The sequence below is a fragment of the Caretta caretta genome, chromosome 11 (assembly GCF_965140235.1).
Source record: "Caretta caretta isolate rCarCar2 chromosome 11, rCarCar1.hap1, whole genome shotgun sequence".
NCBI lineage: Eukaryota > Metazoa > Chordata > Testudines > Cheloniidae > Caretta > Caretta caretta.
Genome location: NC_134216.1, coordinates 43,637,569 through 43,657,074, shown reverse-complemented (window position 1 = coordinate 43,657,074; position 19,506 = coordinate 43,637,569). Strand labels below are relative to the sequence as shown.

The window sequence follows — 19,506 nt, the reverse complement described above, 5'->3', positions numbered from 1 at the left end:
CTGTTTTACCTTGCTCTTTATTTTACAAGCGCTGACTTACAGAAATCAGATGAGAGAGATCAGCCTTGTTCACACTTGGATGAACTTCACTTGGCTGTTCCTCATTTTGAACTTGGAACTGCACAACAAAGAACCATCAGTCCCATTGGTCTTTTGCACAAAGAGATGTCTGCAGGCAAACCAAATCTTTCTGAACTTTAACAGTCGGAGGTTTTCAAATTTGATAAGATTTTATTGTAAACTAATTTAGCATGGAGCATTAATTTATCCATACGGTATAATCAAGAATCTGAGAACTAGAAGATAATATAAGAAACCAGATCAGGCTGCAGGTGCTGTGTGAGGCCTATGTATTTACCATTCTTGCCCAAGGGCCCCTCGGAGAGGGCAGGAGGTAAGAATCAATGGGGCAAAACAGAGCAGAATGGGAGCTTGTGATGCAACCCTACGGTTGGGACAACGTAAACTCCAGGCCCCTTCCTAATGTCATTGCATTTGTTTAGTTTTGCCTGATGGCCTTTCTCTTCGGCACTGTGTTTATGTCTTTTCAAACGTGTATTCGAATTACTGTACGGATTCTGGAGTAAGGCAGTCCCCTTTGGGAAAGCAAAGTGGGGATCCAGTAAATGCTACAGCTGTCCACTACACACTGGCATACATTCTTGCAATGGACCTGCGGAGAGCAGATAAGCTGCTACGGGCACCTTTGTTTAAATGGGGACCTTTTAGACATATTGGTCTTTTTGGAGGTGGCAACGGATACCTTGCAAAGGATCAAGTATTTTCTATTCTTCCTGGTCTCTGTCTCTTCTCTGTCTGAACTCTCTCTGACCCTGCTCTCCTTGGAGGTCTTTGGGTGGGATAAGAGCGGTCTACGCCCCTTTTAAAAGTTCAGTTAAAAATGAAATTAGGGGACCAAAACTTGCTGCACTCCCGCTAACTGCCAGTCCGGTCAGTGGTGATGTTGTGTGATCAACGCGAGCAGAATCTGGCCCTTGGATTCCTACACTGAGGCGAAAGGCTTTGAATGAGCCGGACTGCTAGGCAAGACACCATAACTTGGAGGAGATCAGATTTACTCCTCCCTCAAGATGTAAATGTGAAGCCACCGGGTGTTTTCATACGTGTGTTTGAATGGGCAGGCGAGAGACTTTCAAATAGCTCCCTTTGGAAAAGGAAATATAGATCAGGGGTTCCGTGAAGTTGTTTCTCTTTGCATATGTGTAGATTTCAGATTTTTTTCAAGGCAGGGTGCATTGCCATATCAAAGACTTCTGGAGGAGAGACCGGAGGTCATTGAAAATGCGTCCAGCCTGGAGACCCTTTGAAATACCGACACATCACTGTGTTTTAAAACACTCTGTTGTTTTAACCGAGAGCTAATTAGCATTATGCGGTTGAAAGACAGATGGCCCCAATATATAAGAATAATATTGACAACATTACATTGAAAAGTGTGACGTCGTTTTCCAATCGGGTTATTTTTTAATTTTTTATTTCTCCATATTCTTAAAATCTGTGAGTTTTGGTTAAAAGGGATCTCCACAAAACTTATCCTGAATGTGTTCTGAGTTCACTATTGCTAGGGTTCTGCTTTTATACAAGTGATTGCTTTTGAGTGACTGACTTTTCAGTAGTCTTTTTTTATCAGGAGAGTATTATGAATATATTTCCAAGTGGTTTAGGCTTTTTTAAATAGGATTGTGATGTCCTGGGTAATTAAAATATTTCATCCATGTGGTTTGATACTAGGATGTTTTTCAAAGGTTTGTAGTTCAGGGATTTACTAGAAAAACAAGTGGAGATTCCCTAGCGTGAGTCTTACTCTTGGTTCCATTCGAGACTGAAGGTCATCCATTGAACTTCGGAAACAAGAACATGCACGTGTTCCTTTTTGCTTCAACTCTCTTTTGTGATTCTTGACTTTGGAAGTGTGAATTCGGCCCTTCGCGCCCCTTTGATGTGCTGGTACCCTACTGCGAACCACCCTAAAAGTTTTTTTTTTTTAAATTAAAACTACCCTATTTGCAAATCACGCTTCTTTAGGCTTTTGCACTGTAAAGGTGGGAAACAGGAAATATGTACCTCTTGTTTTCGTAATCACATTGCGTCAAAATCTTTTTTGTAAGCCCCGACATCGGAAAAGGGACAAAAAGCATTGTATTTACTGTTATAACTTGTCAAACATACTAAAGCAAAGTCTGACCCTGGCAGAAGGCATAAAGACAAGATAGCAATGACGCTATTAGCGTTCACCAAAACTTTCCCACATCCATTTCATTTGAATCTGTTCTGTAGCTATGTATTAATTTTGACTAATTTTCAACTCTGGGTGATTGTGTATTTTATTTTTCAATAAAAACCAATAACCATGCTCTAGCACTTAATTAAATTCAGAATTATTCAAGACAAAGCCTGTTATTCACAAAATATAAATACAATGCAAATCCGGACACCGCGTTGATCACTCGGAGTATTGACATTTAACAGGTCAGTTAGTCCTTGATAGTACTGGAACTATATGAATGGTGATTGTCTCCCGCCCCCCCCCCCCCCCCCCCATTCAGGCACATTGAAAAGTAGGAGCAATTTAAAACACCTTGTAGTGCAAATGTTAAACTTCTCTGCCAGTGCAGAAACTCAACTGAACCAGCCAGTTTGCATCTTCTTTGGCTTTCTTACTAATAGCAATAATCCTCTAACTTATTTTCGTTGTATATATATTACTAAGCTGGAGGACTCTGCGTGGTCTTGTTTGACTTTTTAAACAGACACAGGCTCAGCGTGTGCCGGCTACTTGACCAAACAAGTCATAAGACCTATGAGGAAATTAGCAGAGTGTTTTGACCGTCAGCTTTCCCTGATAGACCCATAAATAAAATGTAAACAAGTTGCAATAACGAGCAATTGTATATTGTTACAGTCCGGCATTAAAAAAAAATAGCTACATCTAATTCCTTAGGTAGACACAGCCCAAATATTTCATTGGCAGTGATAGTCTTCGTGAAATGATTATTTTTTTTGGCTCGGGTTGTGCAGGATTAACACTGTTGCGATGCTTTATGCATTCTATAAATTGTCTGAAACGCGGCCTTCCTTTCCTGGCAAGTAGCTGTCACAACAGCTGGCGTTGCCGCGATCAGCAGGAGTCTTTGGCAGGGGAGGAGGGTGCAGAATTCCTGCCTGGCTTGGCGGGGCTTTGCACGGAGGGGGATGCGGCAGGTGAGGGGATCAGCAGCCCTTCTCTTTCCCGTTTCTTTTGTTTCATTCTTCTGTTTTGGAACCATATTTTCACTTGAGTGTCATTGAGGCGGAGCGAGTGCGCGATCTCGAGGCGACGGGCCCGGGTGAGGTACTTATTGAAATGAAACTCCTTTTCCAGTTCTGTGAGCTGCTTGGTGCTGAAATGGGTCCGCACGGTGCTGGGGGGGCCATGGACCCCGTGGGCGGAGAGTTTGCCTGCAACACAAAACGTTTGTTCAGTAGCAGTGAGAGCTCTGGGCACAGCGCACGGGAGCCGGTTCTCTGGGCATTACGCCGGCTCCAAGGGCGAAGAGGTAACGCTTTGCATGAACGTCTCACGCGGGCGCCCGTTGCTCACAGGTATTTGAGGCGAGAGAAGGAAACAATAAGTGACCCTGCAAGCGATCACATCCTCCTTTCGCTCTTAGCGCTTAGGGCGCGCCGCTCTCCTCTTCCATAAGCGCTAAGAGCGAGCTGTGCCCATGCAGCCCCCTCGCCGAGGTTCACACTTACTTTTCTTGGGCGCATTTCTTTTCACTTTCATCCACGCGAAGGTGCCGAGCGCGCCCCCTGAGGCCGGAGAGGTGGGCTTGGGGTAGGTCCCCGGGGAGGGGGAGACGCTCTGGAAGCCCCCCGGCTGGACGCCAGGCGGTTCTTTGAGGCAGGGGTGGAAGTGGCTTTGCCCGGCCAAGGCGCTGTAACTCACCGGGAGCGGCGATCCGCTGCCGGAGAAGATGGAAGTTGCATAGCGCAGGTGGCCCCCGCCAGCGTCCTCCAGCTGGGCGCTGGCTCCGTAGGGCAGGGCGCAGCCTGAGCCCGGAGACAGGACGTTGAAGTCCGCAGCAGCTGGACCGGAGTCGTAAGCCCCCGCCAGAGCGCAGGCAGCAAAGCGAGAGGCCGCGGCTGGCAGCGGCTGCTGCGCAGGGCGCTGGGCCGGGCCGGGCGGAGTCCCTGCGCCTGGCACTAGCCGGCTGCCCAGGTACGCGCTCTCTCCGCCCAGGGGGCACGAGGGCTGCAGGCCGACGGCGCTGGGGGCTGCAGGGCAGAAGCTAGGCGGGGCGGGCAGGGCATCGCCGCGAGCCAGGTACTCCAGGTAGGAGTTCATGTCCTGGCGCGGCTCTGGGCCAGCGGCCGGGGGCGCGGGGCAGGAGCCGGCAGGAGCCCGCTGCTGCCCGCGGATGCTGCCCGGGCCGCTCTCTGGACCTGCCCTCCACCTCCAAGAGCCATCGCGGCGGCGGAGGTAAATATTGTCCTAATATAGAGCCAGAGGGCTGGCACGTGCCGCCCGGTGGCCAATCGTAGCCCTCCGTGGAGAGCCCACCTCAGGGATGCTGGGTGCTGCTCGCTGCCTTCTGCCCCGGCGCAAACTTCGCCAAGGGAGAAGCGCCCTGCGGCGCGCAGGACCCGGGGAACCTCGCAGCGCCGGTAAGGCAGAGGAGGCAGCGCCGGGCAGCGCCCTGAGCCGACCCGGGCTGCCCCCGCAGAGGTACGGGGCCAGGGCCAGGAGGGAGCTGAAGGTGAGACTGGGAGGGAGGCGCTGGCCACTGGGCTTAGCTCGGAAGAGTGGGGTAAAGGCGGCTGGTGCTGTGGGTGCAGAACACACGCGGGCCTCTCCAGCGCGCCCCAGGGACGTCTCCTATTTTCATGTGGCCTGAGTCTTACCCATTGCCTGGCAGAACCACTATAATCCTGATTGTGGTTATAGGGAGCCTGGCTCGGTACCGTCTGCAGTTTTAGTTCGGGAGGCAAAGGGGGCTGGCAGTTCCCTAAACTGAAATCCTAGTCACTTTGAGCACTGCCAGGAGGCTTTCAAGTGCAAAGAAAATGCTCAGAAAGCTTTACTCCTACGTTAATGCACCTGGCCAAGCCTAGGTCGACTGTTCCAACTGTTTAGGGGGGATAGAACAGTAATGTTTTATGTATTTCAGTGAAAGGCGGAAGTTTCTTGTACGTTGCAGTGTATCATGTATTTTAGAGGTGTTCCTAGATTTCCCTTTGCAGTTTAATCTAGCCTTGCTTGCAATAAATGGCGAAAACTGTCTTTTGCCAGCTTTGTGGTATCTCATCCTCAGCTGTACCTGTGTTTCCTTTCCGAGAGGATCTTCATATATGCAGATGAGTTTTTAAGAAATCCGAGGTTAAAATGCATCCGGAAGACAGTTCAGATCTGGGTGGGGTTCGATGTTACTGCAAGTCACAGCAATTAATGGACCTGCTCCATCAGATAAGTGCTTTGTAGTCTCTTGAAAGTGAATCCGAGGGCTCACAACGTTAATGGGCTCTCATGGTCCCCAGGGTGATACAATAGTGTTTACTGAGTGTTAATGACTGGCCCAGAAATAAATAAAAGGAAACAGGAAAGAGATTAGAGTAAGTTCTCTGCTCTACCAAACTTTCTAACTTTGTAAACTTCATTTCCCTTTGGCAGAAGGGAATTAACCTCCTGGAGGGAAAGATTGGACTCCACAAGGCAAGTGATGGTGTTTTCCTAAAGTCTTACAATGCAAGTACCTCAAAATTTGACTCATTAACTATTGGGCTCTATTCCAATCCAAGTCTAGTAAACATGAAGTCACTACACGCTAAAAAGGCAAGTATTTTAAATATTTTGAGTACTCCTTAGAGTTCAAGACGCATGACAGAAAAGGTGGCACCTGTCATGTAGCCCATGGGAGGAAAGGGAACGGAGCTACGGTTTAAAGTTTTGAAATATGCTTCCTTCTCTATAAGAGAAATCTACAAAGTTCAGAGGCAGACCCTTAAAAGAGAGTGGGGAAGCACATTCATAATTCAGTCCTACTCTCACCCCAAATACAGTAATACACTCTCCATTGGATACATACACCTCCCACCGAATACTCAGTTCTACCAAAAGTCCAGTCCTGTATTCAGTTAAAAGGGTGCAGCTCCCACTGAAATCATGTAGTCGAGGCAGAATCGGGCCCTATCCCAGCGATTTTTGATGGGTCTTAGAGTTAAGGGGTCATGCCTAAAACTGACCCCTTGCTTCTGACACAAATGATGATCTACTCCCCAAAGCAGCAGAGCACCTGCAATTCCCATGAAGCAAAGTTGCAACTTTTATCCCAGTGCTCTCAGTGGAAGTTGTAGACCCCAGGCCCAATCCTGCATTCCATACCTTGATGAAAGAACAGATTGCGTTAAAGAAGGCAGGGTGTGGGACCTGGTCTTAGAGAAGGAAGTGAGTAGGGCAGCAGAAGTGAAGCATTTAATTTAATAATAAACAAGTTTTTAAGCTTAGGAACTTCCGTTAGACATTTTAGCCATTGCTTATGTCCACTGAAAAGCTTAGCCAACTTCAACCCTTCAAAATAAGGACTTTATTATTTCCTCTTCAATAAAAAGGAAAATTGCTGTGATTTGCAGCAACAACCTAAAGAGTTTGTCTCTTTCCCCCCCCCCCCCCCAAAAAAAGGCCCAGTATCCATTCACCTGAATAATTGGGTTTGTTGAGTAGCTGGCCATTCTAACAGTAGAACAATTAGAGCTCTGCCCCATTCTCTCTCACAAACCTCCGCTTTTAAGCTTTCAACTCAATCACAGTTGGGGCTGAAATTTATTTAACATCAGTTTTGTCCTTTTCTAATGCACAGATGGCAGAAAAACAGAAGTGTTTTGGATGATATTTTTCCTAAGTCAACATTTTCTAAAATAAAGTATTGCAGGGACACTGGACCACAATGTTGATCAATGTTTTTGTGGTGCAGTTAAATCAAGAGTTACTGCAGTTAGAAAAAACACAACTACATTAAAACCAACCAACCAAGTTTTTGGTTACTGTGAACACATTCCTGGATTAGATTTTCCCTGAATACCCACTGACAGTCCTCTTTTAACAGTTACAAACTATGTTGTCAGTGATTTACCATAATGAGAGTCTCATATTTCAGTTTGAAGCGGATCCAGCTATGAACTCGATCATTATGAGCTGAGAAAAAAAATGTATTTAACCAACTGAGGCCCCCAGCTGATGTGTGGTCAGGAAATTTAGTTTTTGGCTTTATGCCCATTCAAATCCAGACTGTGGTGACAATGAGGGTCAACACACCTGTCTGGTATAAACTTCCCAGACACAGTTCACTGAGATCAAAAGAGTTTTTGGAAAAAGGCATTTTCATTGGAGTCGGAGGTGCTCCGCAGCTCCAAGCAAGCACGGGGGTTTCCTAAAAGGGGGTTGTCTGGAAAAGAATCCTGGGAAGTTCAGGGATGGAGAAGGGAATCTTACAGCTAGGGGGAAAGGAAGTGTCCGTAGGGAGTGCTAGGGCGGCTAAGAGTGTGGATTGGGCGCACAGTTTCTGGCAGGCTTATTGAGTAGCTGGCACAGCCCAGAGAAGACCGTTTGGGTGAAGTCCTGGCATTTGTCCAGAATAGGTGGAATCTGGCCTTCCAGTGCGCCGCTGCGCCACCCACGCAGAGAACTAGCCTGGACCAAACTATGTTAGGTAAGGGTGCGAACAATGGCGCCAGTAATCTTCTCAAACGCAAGTCACGTAAAGGAATTCGCTCCAAAGCCACGATGGATTCATGAATAGTAACATAAAATGAGAAAGTCTGACAAACCATTGGAGTGAAGGCACATATGTAAAAAGCATTGGCACTGAGAGCACACCTCCACTAAAGTCAAAGGTAGCTTTCCCAAGGAGAGTCAGAGGACTTCAGAATTTGACCCATTTGTCCTTTTGTTCATTCTCCTTTTTTTCCCCTCCAGGATGACTGTTTGAATCCTTTTCTCCAGAGGAAAACTTACATTTTCCAGGTGCCAGCTGAAAGAAAAGTGCTTTCCTTGCCCTGTCATCCTAGATGGTTCCAATATCATAACCTATATTGACACTATGATTATTTAAGTGTGACCTTGAAAAGCTCTGAGGAAATTTTACACCACACTAGCGTAGATACAATAGATTTGCCATGAAATCTAGGAAGTGAAAGCCCTAGTCCAGATATGCACTTGGATTCTCCCAGCTTACTGTCTGATATTTTATTTTTACAGAAGTTGTTTATTAGAGACGGTTACTGATGGATCTAGATCTATACTGTGTCACACATTCTCATTTGAAAATACTCTTAGGAATATGTTTTCAAGTGGCTCTCCAGGAAAACTGACCATGTACATTTCATGAGGGGTAGATATGAAAAGCTAATGATAAACATTTCAGCAGCATTTGCCGATATTCTGAATTGTTGTGGCCCTGGTGTACAAGCAAATTATAGGTTCCAGGCTGTGAAGGTTAATAGTGGTATTTGGAAAGAGAAATTGAAACGCAGTGGAGGCGGTAGATTGTTTCTGAAAGTTTTGGATAAAGTAAGGACTACATTTGGACAACTGGCATTAGCAAAAATGAAGTCATCCTAGTGGAATCCAAATTCAGCTCCAGGAAAAGCATGGATGCCCTGTGAAGGCAGTTCACTTCTTCCGATTGAGGAAGTTGTATCAGTCTCCCTCGGCTGACCTTCAGAGTAGTTTTGAGAGGCTTCGGAGAGGATTTCCACCCCCCCCCCCCGAATGTGACAGGTGAAGGTGAAATGGGGAGATTAACGGAGAACCTCCCACGCATAGAGGGAAAATCTGTCTTCAGAAACTATCCTGTTATGCATAAATAGGGAAAGTCCCAGTAATTCTCATCAGTGTCACTGAAATAAGACCTGGGCTGGTGACTCGGAGTCTTTGCTTTCCTTCATCATGTTACATGGACTTTATAAACATCTGTAGGAAAGATTAAGTGGGGCAAGTCCTGGGAACCAATGGCTTAACAACATGGAAAAGTCCTGTTAGTGGAGTGCTAAGAAGCACACCTTCCCTGTAGCACCCCTGCTAGCCAAGCATGACGAAGTAGGTGCTACAGAGGTTTACCCTTTCTAGGGCTCCTTAAATAAACTCCACTACTCCAGAGGCCTTAAGACACTTCCCTACTGAATCTGTTTATATTACTGTTCACACCAACACTAAATCCTGGGGCTTCTCCCCTACACCCAGATGGGAATCCTCCATTCTCCAGCCTTCCCACCCAGCCTCTTTCCCCCCTGTTGTCTCAACGCAGACTAGGGTTTCTCCTCTTTCCCCCAGAGGGGATCCAAACCTTCGAGCTACACCCATGTTCTTCCCTGCTTTGGGAAGCCACTCCCAGCCTACCTGGTTGGTATATTTCGGTCCCTGAAAGGCCAGACTCTCCTACCACCTTCTATTTGCTATAGCCCTAGAGAAGACTTCGAACGCTCTACAACTTCACTGTACCACGCAGTTCTCCTCTCCTGTTTCTTTCTACTGTCTTCATCTTCTTCACCCCCACGCCCCTTCCCCCTTTATAAGGCCCAGGTGCTTTCCCTTAAGCCCAACTGGACAGCAGGTAACCAGTCACAGGTGCACTAACCCCCCTCCCTTTTAAAGGCAACAGGTCACCCTGTGACGGTGAGATAATGCAAAAATCTCACTTTACAATGGTCAGCTAACACACACACACACACACACACACACATTTGTTGGATTGTTCCTACATTGACAAATTCCTTTATTTTATTTTATTTTATATTAAAGAAACACCACAAAGTACTTTAGGCTGATCAGAGCCAAACCCCGGTGTAGATTCGTGGGACTCCCTGCCCTGAAGCAATAGCACAGAGCCTGTACCTCTAGGGAAGATTTTTTTTAAATTGCTCTTAACAGCTACGGTTATTTTCAAGTCCAGTTACAATTTTTCCACCAGGGAGCTTGCCAGGCAAAACTAGAATAAATTAATTAATTGACTAATTAAGCGTTTTCACTTCTGTACATGAATGTGAGCCCCTTAATTAAGTACCCAAAAGTTTGGGGTTTTATTAAGGAAACCGTTTTAATGAAATCGTGTGTGCTAAATCCTTCTGGCTGAATTCCAGATTTGTTTTTATAGGTGAGTTGGGGGCAGGAAAATATGAGCCAATGAAGATGTTCTCAGAGCTGTCGCTTAGAGCGGTGGCTCTCAATCTTTCCAGTCTACTGTACCGCCAAGTTTCGCCTCATTTCAAAACTACTTGCTTATAAAATCAGACATAAAATACAAAAGTGTCACAGCACACTATCACTGAAAAATGTCTTACTTTTACATTTTACCTTTTTATTATTATTAAATAAATCAATTGGAATATAAATATTGTACTTACATTTCAGTGTATAGTATATGGTATAAACAAGTCACTGTCTGCATTAAATTTTAGTTTGTAGGGACTTCACTCATGCTTTTCATGTGGCCTGTTGAAAAACGAGGCAAATATCTAGATGAGTGGATGTACCCCCTGGAAGACCTCTCTGTACCCCTGCTTGATCACTGACTTACAGGTTCATAGAACCTATAATGGCTTTGTATAGAAATAAAGTAGACAAAGCCCATCTTGCTTATCCTGGGCATACTTGTGTATTGACTTCAGGGGCAAGATTACCGGGGGGAGGAGGGGTCACAAAGTCTGAGGAGGCTGTTATCCCGACCACAGGGTCACTTTTTGCATTTCGTTTTTTGTCACTAAAGGATTCAGTTGCATCCTCCCTGCTGGAAGCTGAATGCCGAGCGTCAGTCCGTGAATATTAGATTGCGGTGTTCTGAGCTTCGGTTTCTGTCTCCTCCGGCTGCGGTTTCTGGTTGAATCCCAGCTGGCCCAGACTCGAGCTGAAGTAGGAGGAACCGCTGTCGAGTGAAAAGTGCACATTGTGTGATTGATGAACTCTTAATCGAACCAATCCCCCCTTCCTCCCCCGCCAGCCCCGCTCCCAGCAAGGACCACAGCCTGCCCACTGCAACTGCTCGCTTGGTAATGGAGAGTTGTTGTCTGTTCAGTGATTAACTTGATATCTAGTCTCCAGAAGTGTCAGGGGCCAACGTAACTCTGGGCTAGCCCATCTACCGACTTTTAAAAATATAGGTTGTGGGTTCATAAATATATAATAGCACGTGGTCCTAGAGCCAACCACCACGGCCCGCTAATTGTACACGTAGAAGAAACCGGCTTTTCGTGCCGCCTGTCTGCCACAGAGCTATTGTTTCTAGCGAGGGATTTCCAACCTTCCCTTGGATAGACGCTGGCCAGCGTTAATGCAGTTCTTCTGAGACTATAGAGTATTTGCTGTGGCTTTCATTGTGTCTTATTATTGGCAGTCTTTGGTAATATAAAGAGACAGGAACTAAAATTGAGTGTCCTTGTCTCTTTTCTTCTTCTTCTTCTTCTTCCAGCTTTTATTTAACTGCTCAGACATCTTTCTTTACCAGCAAGAGCCAAATTAGTCTGTTGTAGAATTTGAACCAGAAGGCAGAATTTCAACAATTTGCATATTGCAGAATGTGGATCAGCCAGGGCCAAATCATGCTTGAGCTCAGCGGATTGAGTGGAGCTATTAGCATAAATCCGGAGAGCAAAACTGGGCCCTAACAGTGACCCTTTTTTGCTATATGTTCCTTTGTTCTTGTTTAATTCTCGCTGAATTAACTTTTGCTCATGAATCTACCTTCCAATCAATGTCAGATGGTTTCCTTGGTTTTCCACCGGGCTGACTGAGTGCAAGGAAGTCTGCTTTGTGCGCTGGTTTATTACTTACAAACAATTCACTACCGGGGTTTTAAAATTAGCCCCCGCTCTTTAGCCCCTTCTACATCAATAACTTTTGCAGGGTTTTACAGCGATTTACATGCCAGCTCTGCAACCCTGACCTTATTGGCACACTCTTAATAGATAGATTTTTAAGACTGTTTGTTTGGCAGGGTTGTCTCCCTCCAGCTTCCTCTTTATGTTGCTGCTGTGCAAATGATTTGATATTTATTTTACCCTGATCCCTCCTGCTATTTTAACTCCATTCGCCAAAACTTGCCACGTCCATCTCTTAGACCTGAGTCCGTGCCAAATCTGCTGCAGCCTTTTCAGAGGGTTGCGAAGTCTGTTCCAGCATCAGAGGAGCCAGTTCCCGCAGTCCACGGGGCCTTAGCATTGAAAAGGAACGGCAGCTTGCAAGCCAGAGAGTGTGCAAACATAATGCGGGAGTGGCAGGATGGCTTTGAAAAGCCAGGGCTTTCAAATCTGGAGAGCTCCCGCCAGTTTTAGTGTGAGGCTGTTACTGATGCGTTCTTCTAACGAGCAAGCTAGGGAGCTAATCATAAATACATCGGAAGGAGACTCAGAGTATGATGAACCCTGCAACAGTAGACATTTTAGTGATGTTTCTAAAACAGATATAAGCGTCAGACACCGGTTATAAAATCATCTGGGGGGAAATAAGGTTCCCGGCGTCAGCTATATGAGATAACTGTTTCATGCATTATTTCTTTTTCTATGGGCTTGCATTGTATTTTCCTACGGACCATTTTAAGATGCACTACCAAATACAAACAGAAAGAAAGGGTTTCCAGAAGAAGAGGACCACGTGATAGGCAGGATACCGGGATATAAAGAATACCACTTCCACATTTATTTCCAAACAACAAGTTACAGGAATTGTGCCTATAAAATATTAAAGTAAACGATGTGGAGCTATTAGCACAGAGATTATGACAAAGTCCCCAGCCAAAAGATTGGATGTACAGATAGGTATTTCTCCGAGCTTTGTCAAATACAGATAGGTCATGTGGTCATTTACAGAAATTTTAGTCTCCAGAATTTTTCTCTAACCCTCCCCCCCGTCCCCCAACCGAGAGGACATTTAAACTAACTAGCTGCTTTCCAGGGCTTTGCAGAAAAGTCTGCTGCTTTTGCAAGGGTCCCTCTGTTGAATGTGAGCTGTGTAGGAGCCGTATCAAGTGGGATGAAGGGAATAACGCTTAGTGAAGGTGGTCAGTAGACATGCTAAATATCTTGCAGAGTGACTGGTTATTACCAGCCCGTAGAGCCTCAGACACCAATTCTTTCTCTGGTATAAATGATCTTTGCGGGGGGAGAAGGAGTTGATCTTTACAGTCCCTACATTCAAAGGCATTTGCTGGTAACGCACAAAGGGTATCTGTCTTTATTTTTCCATGATATGGTTTAAAGGCAGGTTCTCGTTTTCTTTTAGCTTGTTCTGTGGATGCTAATGGAGTTTTCCGGGTCTAACTGGATGGCTGTGTATCAGAATAGTACAAACAAGTGATCGCTCTCCTGTAGCTTTGTGGCGATCAGGACTCTAAGCAGTCTTTGTACCGATAGAAAATAATATTACAGCGAAAAGAGCATTGAGCATAATAAGTGATGATAAGCACTAGTCCAGCCTTTAAATCAGCCTCAGTATACAGGAATATCCCATTCAGTTCAGTGTTTCTATGACCACTGAGGTCGCCTAACTACAGTGTGTAATTCAAAAACAAACAAACAAAAAAACCACCCAGGGAGGAGGTACTTCAAGGTGTAATTTCGGAGTTCTTTTTCCTGTGCACAGCTCCGTTTGAAATGGTAAATAATAAGTGGGTTATACTGGACAGAAGGTTACCTGCTTCTTACATTCAAAAATAAAGGAGCTTTTTAGGTCCCATTTATTGACTTCAGTGGGGCCAGGATTTCCCGCGGTGAGTTTTGCTACTGACTATATATGGACTAGGATCTGGCTCTAAACCTTTTACTTTAGTTTATTACTAATTACAAGAGGTCTCCACAATCAAAACGCTTAAATAGAGGTCACATTGTTCCCTCAGCTCCACACTAAATATCTTCCTTTAGCAGGAATTAATCCCTATCAAATTAATCGCCCCCCTTCGCTCAATGAATAACCCAGCAGAGATAGCAGGCACAGTCACTGATTAGGTTCGGGTTATTTGTTTAAAACTCTCAGTTTCTCTGGTTGTTATTTTGAATGCCATTTTTAATCAAACAAATAAACAGCGAACGCTATTATAATAAACTCATTGGGGCCTGATCCAAAGGCAAGTGAAACCAACGGGAGTCGTTCCATCGACTTCAATGGGCTTCGGGTCAGACTTTAAGTAGCCTGACATACAACGAAGCCATCTTTGTCTCTTCCTCAGTAGCACGTCAGAAGGGGTTGTTTGGTCCCGCTTAGAAATGAATTTTCAGGGCTGATGAATTGTCTGTGACTGTCACTGTACCAGGCGTTATTGAAATGATGCCGACAGGAATTGAAAGACCAACTTCAGCCTTCCTGACCTGGTTTGCTGCTCTTAGGCTATTGGTTTCGCGGGAGGTTGGGAGGGAGGTTCATTCCTGGAAATGAATGAAGGTTTGGAGCCTCACACAGCTCAGCCCTTGCACTCGTGTTTTGTTTCATCTAGGTTACCATGGCTCAGAAAACTAATTGCAGGCTCAAAGGGAACTGAATGCATGTTGAAAGTGAAAGCGGGTTGTATAATTTATGAAGGTTTAAACTGCGGGCCAAGGAAAAGGAGGGCTTATGCCAAAGTGTCTCTCTCTTAGATTGCTGGTGCTTGTACAAACACTGTAAAAATGCCAACACTTTAGACAAGGTAACATTACTTCCCATAATTAGGTTGTGACCATGGGGTTCTATCGCAGTTGCATCAGATTTGCCTCTACCAGAATAAACCAGAAGAAACGGAATTTATTTATCACCTGACCCCTCTCCCACCTCACCTCCCACACACAACAGTCAGAACATTCGGAGAAAGAGATTTGCAAGCTTTGCCCCCAGGACATACAAAGATATGATATACCAGTGCTCACTGGTAACATTATGTTTTTATTCTAAAGCACTTTCTTCAATCCCCCTTTTTTTTAAGGGGAAGTGTATAATAATTTCCCTGGTTACATGAATTTTAAATAAACTAATAATAATATAACCCAGCCCAGACACTATGTGAAGTCTAGCCCATAAAACATTAAACAGTAGACAACACTTGGATTGTAGACACCCGCAGACTCAGAAAATGCACGTTGAGTAACATAAGATACTATAAAATGCCAAATGGAATACACTGATTATTCATTTTTTATTTATAGGCGGATGACGTGAAATATACTTTAGCCTGAAGAACATAAAACTAATCTACATGTACCAGTTCAGTTTTTGATCTATTCCCTGCAAACTGTAACACAAAGCATTGGATCTGTATAATTCACGAATAGAGATTATTACTATTTATTTTATTGATTATTTATTTAAAATATTAATAGCTTAACTCTGACGAAATAATCGATGTGTGTGTCATAGAAAACAATGGTAGGTCTCGAAGTGGTTAAAATATGTCTTCGCTCAAAGTAGTTTATTCTGTTTTGTTTACAGATCTACAACACGTATATTCAAATCTGCTGGGGTAAAAGTTGAAACTTAACAAAAGGATACACTTCTTTTCTCAGCGTAACGTGACACTTTAAAAAACAACACAGAGGGAAAACTAAATAATATTTCGAAACATTGTTGTCCAGCGAAACACAACGATCAGAAAATAAAGATTTCCCGTGTTGACCAGAACTCTCGGAGTTAATATTTCTCACACTAGGAATTCCAGGTCTTGTCATCAGGGGATGGCGCAGGGGCGGCAGTTACTTGTCAAACTAAAAAGTGATGCGTCGGGACGATTTTGCTGGGAATACAGAAGATCTGAATCTTAACTGAGCATTTTTAAAGGCGGTAAGAATAACGTCTTCCTGGAAGGACATGTCTGGTTACTAACCTTGCTAATACCATTTCTACGTTTACAAAATCGTTGTAAATCCGGCAAGAGATTAAACACAGTTATGTAAATAAAAAGGAGGAAACAAGATGTTTGTTTCTTTTATGAAATAGTCTGTTAATGGCAGTAAGATTTGTTTTCACAAGGAATATATCAGTGTCTGCTACAGAAGATTACGCGGATGGAGATAACTTTCCTAACTGAAAGCTATTGTGGAATAGTTTGTTTACCTACTACTGTACCTCAGTTTCTACACTTAGCGGCTTCCTTTCATTTGTATATATTTGATTGTCAATTTTCTTTCGTTTTTTTTAAATGCGCGAAATTAAGCTCGGGCTTCCAATGGTGTCTAAAAAAATTGATTTATGGTTAGTATAAAGACAACAGTATAAATAACAAAGGAGACGGGCAGCTGCAGCTCGGATTGCTATGGAAACCCTAATTAAATTATCACTATTAGGCGGTTTCTATTTTTTGTTTTGTTTTGTTTTTGCATTCTAAGCTTTTTCTATTTCAGATAGTTAGAATGTAATACCAACAAAATAGCCCACCGAATTAATGTGTGCAAGAGATAGCGAATCAATAAATAAATGCCAACCTCTCGGAGGTTTTTGTATGTAGAAGTTTATCAGAAACAAAATGGCCGAGTGTTCCGCTTTGCAGCTTGCATGATTAAAACAGACACACTTCCAACTTTAAAAAGTGGCTTATTTTTTAAATCTAAATAGATGTTCAAACGGCCCCAGACAATTTGAAATAAATACACTTTATAAAAATGCATAAGGGCTATTTGTGTGATGCCACAGTTTGTTTTACTCTATTAAAGACTTACAGTCTTAATTAATCCTTACATAAACTACAAACACCAGCCACTGTTACAACTGTTCAAAACTACTCTCTCAACTAGTTCAGACCAAATATACTAAATAGGTGAAATGCAATAGTCACCAGGGACCTGAATCAATCTCCCGAAGTTATGGTGAATAAATTCTACAAATATCCACATAAATACAGTAAGACGAGGATAAATAATCAGTGATACAAAAAAAGTCTCGCTTAAAACAATAAATACATATCATTTAGTCCAATGCAATCCTTACATTACTGAAGAATTCATAAATTAACTTCTCTGAAATAAGTTTATATGCAGGCAAGATCCCATCGTTCACAATTGGTCTAAAAACACCTCAGCATGACGCGCTGCTACTACTAATTGATCTATAAGACTTACCTTCAAGTACATCATTACCAGATTATTAGCCCCTTGGTTTGCAGTATATTGCACTGTCATGCTTTAAACAGCTATAAAAGAAAGGATCCTTTTCACTGACTTATTTAGAGTCGCAAAAAAAGAATGTGGCTGTTAGGGGAGAGAAATCCGCTAATACTGTTGACGCTCAGAGGAAAGTAACGCTGTAACGTCAGAAAAGTGAGGTAATTTAAACGTGAGTACATTTCGCTCCCTCAATCCGTCCCGGTCCACTACAGATGCGTTAGTTTGGGTGCTTCCTGAATCCTTCCCTGAGATGTGTGGTGAGAAGTAAGATCTGTGTATGTAGGATGAGGGTCACAAGGTCCATGGTGATGGTTGCCTGGGATCTGAGCAGCGCAGCTGTAGTCCACGCTAGCAGATGAAGGATGAGAAAGATGGCCGATATTGAACATTGGGCCAGGAGCTGGCATGGAATCAACAAAATTACCTCCGACATAAACGGGGCTGCCCTGCAGATTGGGATTGGCAAAGCCGCCGCTGCTTTGCATGGTGTGATGGTCATACTCTGCTCCCGGGTACCGTTTCTGCTGGGGTAAGCAGCTGCTGAGAGGTGCTGTGTAAGCAGCCAGGCCATACATGTTTTGCTGTGATTTGGCAAAGGATGTTGGCGAAGGAGCATCATAGCTAAGACTATTTACAGTTGGAAGCTGGCTGGAATATCCTACGTGATTTGGGCCACTTAAGGGTGGACTTCGGTCAGGGGACTGTCCTACAGGAGAGTGCATGATCCCTTTGGCTTTCTGGTCTTTTTTGTACTTCATTCTCCTGTTCTGGAACCAGATCTTTATCTGGCGCTCCGTCAGGTTCAGAAGATTGGCCATTTCCACCCTGCGTGGGCGGCAGAGATAGCGGTTGAAATGAAACTCCTTCTCCAGCTCCACCAGCTGCGCGCTGGTATAGGCGGTGCGGACTCGCTTGGAAGCCGGGCCGGGGGGACTTTTATCTTCGCAGTTGTCTCCTGCCGAAGGAAGAGAAACAAAGAAAGGGTGATTCTTGTATAGACCCTGACACAGCAGCCCGCTAAGGACGGGCCAGTGCTCTAAAGATCGTTCTGTACAAACCAAACCAACACAAGCCACTCTCCCAGTTCCGACGAGGTAAATGACCCGGCTCTTGTCAGGAACTGGAGCTGTGTGCCTGTCCTGTCTATGCAGACTCAGTCACACCGAACCTGTGCCAGTGGTTTGACTAGAAACGGATCAAATCCCGTGTACTTTGGTTTTGCTTTCCCCTGCTCTCTTCCAAGGGTGTATATTTACCACGCCGATGCGTAGTTGATGTAACATAGCCCTTCAGATATTACCAAACTGGAATTCAAAGTAAAATGAGACTTAATGGGCAGAGTACTGACGGTTTTAAGGGAAAGAGTGTGTCAGAGATTGCTGATGATTTCAATATAACCTCCTTTCATATCACAGTAATTAACGATGAGCTACACACTATTCCAGCTTTTGATAAGTATGCCCTGAGTATGAGCACCCTGAGGTACCCTTCAGAGAGGCTTTGGTGGCACCATATCCAAGTCCCTCTGTCTACGGGTCTCTCTCTCTCTCTCTCTTTTTTACTGCTAGACCCAACTCCCGATCCTGTTCCCAATTTGCACAAGGTCAAAACTCCTATTACTTCAAATGGGAGCAGGCCAGGCTACTTTACCCGGATCCTCAATCCGAATTCTTTATCCGGATTCTGAAGCACCAGAGGCGGGGGAAGTCATTAGTAATTAGCAATAGTGGATAATAAAAGGGGTGAAAGTAAATTAGACATTGGGGGATTTCTGAATAGTCTCAATTTAGCTGAATGGAGAAAGAGGGGGAGGGATGAGGGGTCCCCCTTTCTTTTATCCCAAACCAGAGGAAAGGCCAAATGGCAGGATTTTAAACCAGCAGAACTGCTAGCAAGAGTAAAACAGACGGGGGATTGGCTTTATCGCTTTCAAATCAGAAGAGATGCTCCTGTTACTGGAAAAAAGATTGGGGACCTTTCCAGGGATGAGTGTTAGGAGTACGTGGTTTTCAGTGCTTGTGCTGTCTACATTTCTAAAGGCTACGTACTAGAAGCCATTTCGGAGTCAGGGAGAAAGGACAGATTGAAGCGTTTAGACGGAGGGCGAGGAAATGCTGTTTTCCTCTGCACGTCAGACGGGCTCGAATGGCCAGCAGGACTGTAAACCATAAGTCCAGTGGCCCCTCCCTGTAGCACTGCATTGCCTCCCCGAAAAGCCTCGATCAAAGCGCAGGGGACCGAAGCATCCCGCGAACTCAAGTTCCAATGGACAGAGTTGTTATTTACAGTGAAACAGGCCCCCAGCTGCAGAGGACTTGGCTTAGGAGCCCCTCACTCAACTATGCCAGAAGCCACAGAGTCGAGCACGTCAAAGATTTTAGGGGCACTCTTTCCCCG

The 19,506-nt window shown here is 44.5% G+C and overlaps 2 protein-coding genes and 1 long non-coding RNA gene across 9 annotated transcripts in view; 1 reads left to right on the top strand and 2 right to left on the bottom strand.

The window, feature by feature from the left end:
- Positions 1 to 2,563: 2,563 nt before the first annotated feature.
- HOXD1 (homeobox D1) lies at positions 2,564 to 4,403 on the bottom strand. The gene is made up of 2 exons (XM_048869564.2): positions 3,757 to 4,403; positions 2,564 to 3,459 (listed from the first exon to the last, which is right to left on the bottom strand). Exons 1-2 carry the CDS (start codon positions 4,346 to 4,348, stop codon positions 3,140 to 3,142), a joined length of 912 nt encoding a protein of 303 aa, XP_048725521.1. The 5' UTR covers positions 4,349 to 4,403; the 3' UTR covers positions 2,564 to 3,139.
- Positions 4,404 to 4,626: 223 nt separating this feature from the next.
- LOC142068551 (uncharacterized) lies at positions 4,627 to 15,923 on the top strand. Its single transcript, XR_012664386.1, has 2 exons — positions 4,627 to 4,760; positions 15,443 to 15,923. It is a non-coding gene; the product is annotated as an uncharacterized LOC142068551 (long non-coding RNA).
- HOXD3 (homeobox D3) overlaps positions 9,688 to 19,506 on the bottom strand; it is a 42,422-nt gene continuing 32,603 nt past the window's right edge. For 5 of the 7 annotated variants that reach the window (XM_048869893.1, XM_048869891.1, XM_048869892.1 and 2 more), the window contains one exon: positions 15,126 to 18,064. In XM_048869893.1, coding sequence (XP_048725850.1) covers positions 17,316 to 18,064 — 749 coding nt within the window. In that variant the 3' untranslated portion in view covers positions 15,126 to 17,315. Of the gene's footprint in view, positions 10,917 to 15,125; positions 18,065 to 19,506 lie in introns of those variants that run through there. The other 2 variants (XR_007359166.2, XR_007359165.1) reach the window with 2 other exon arrangements.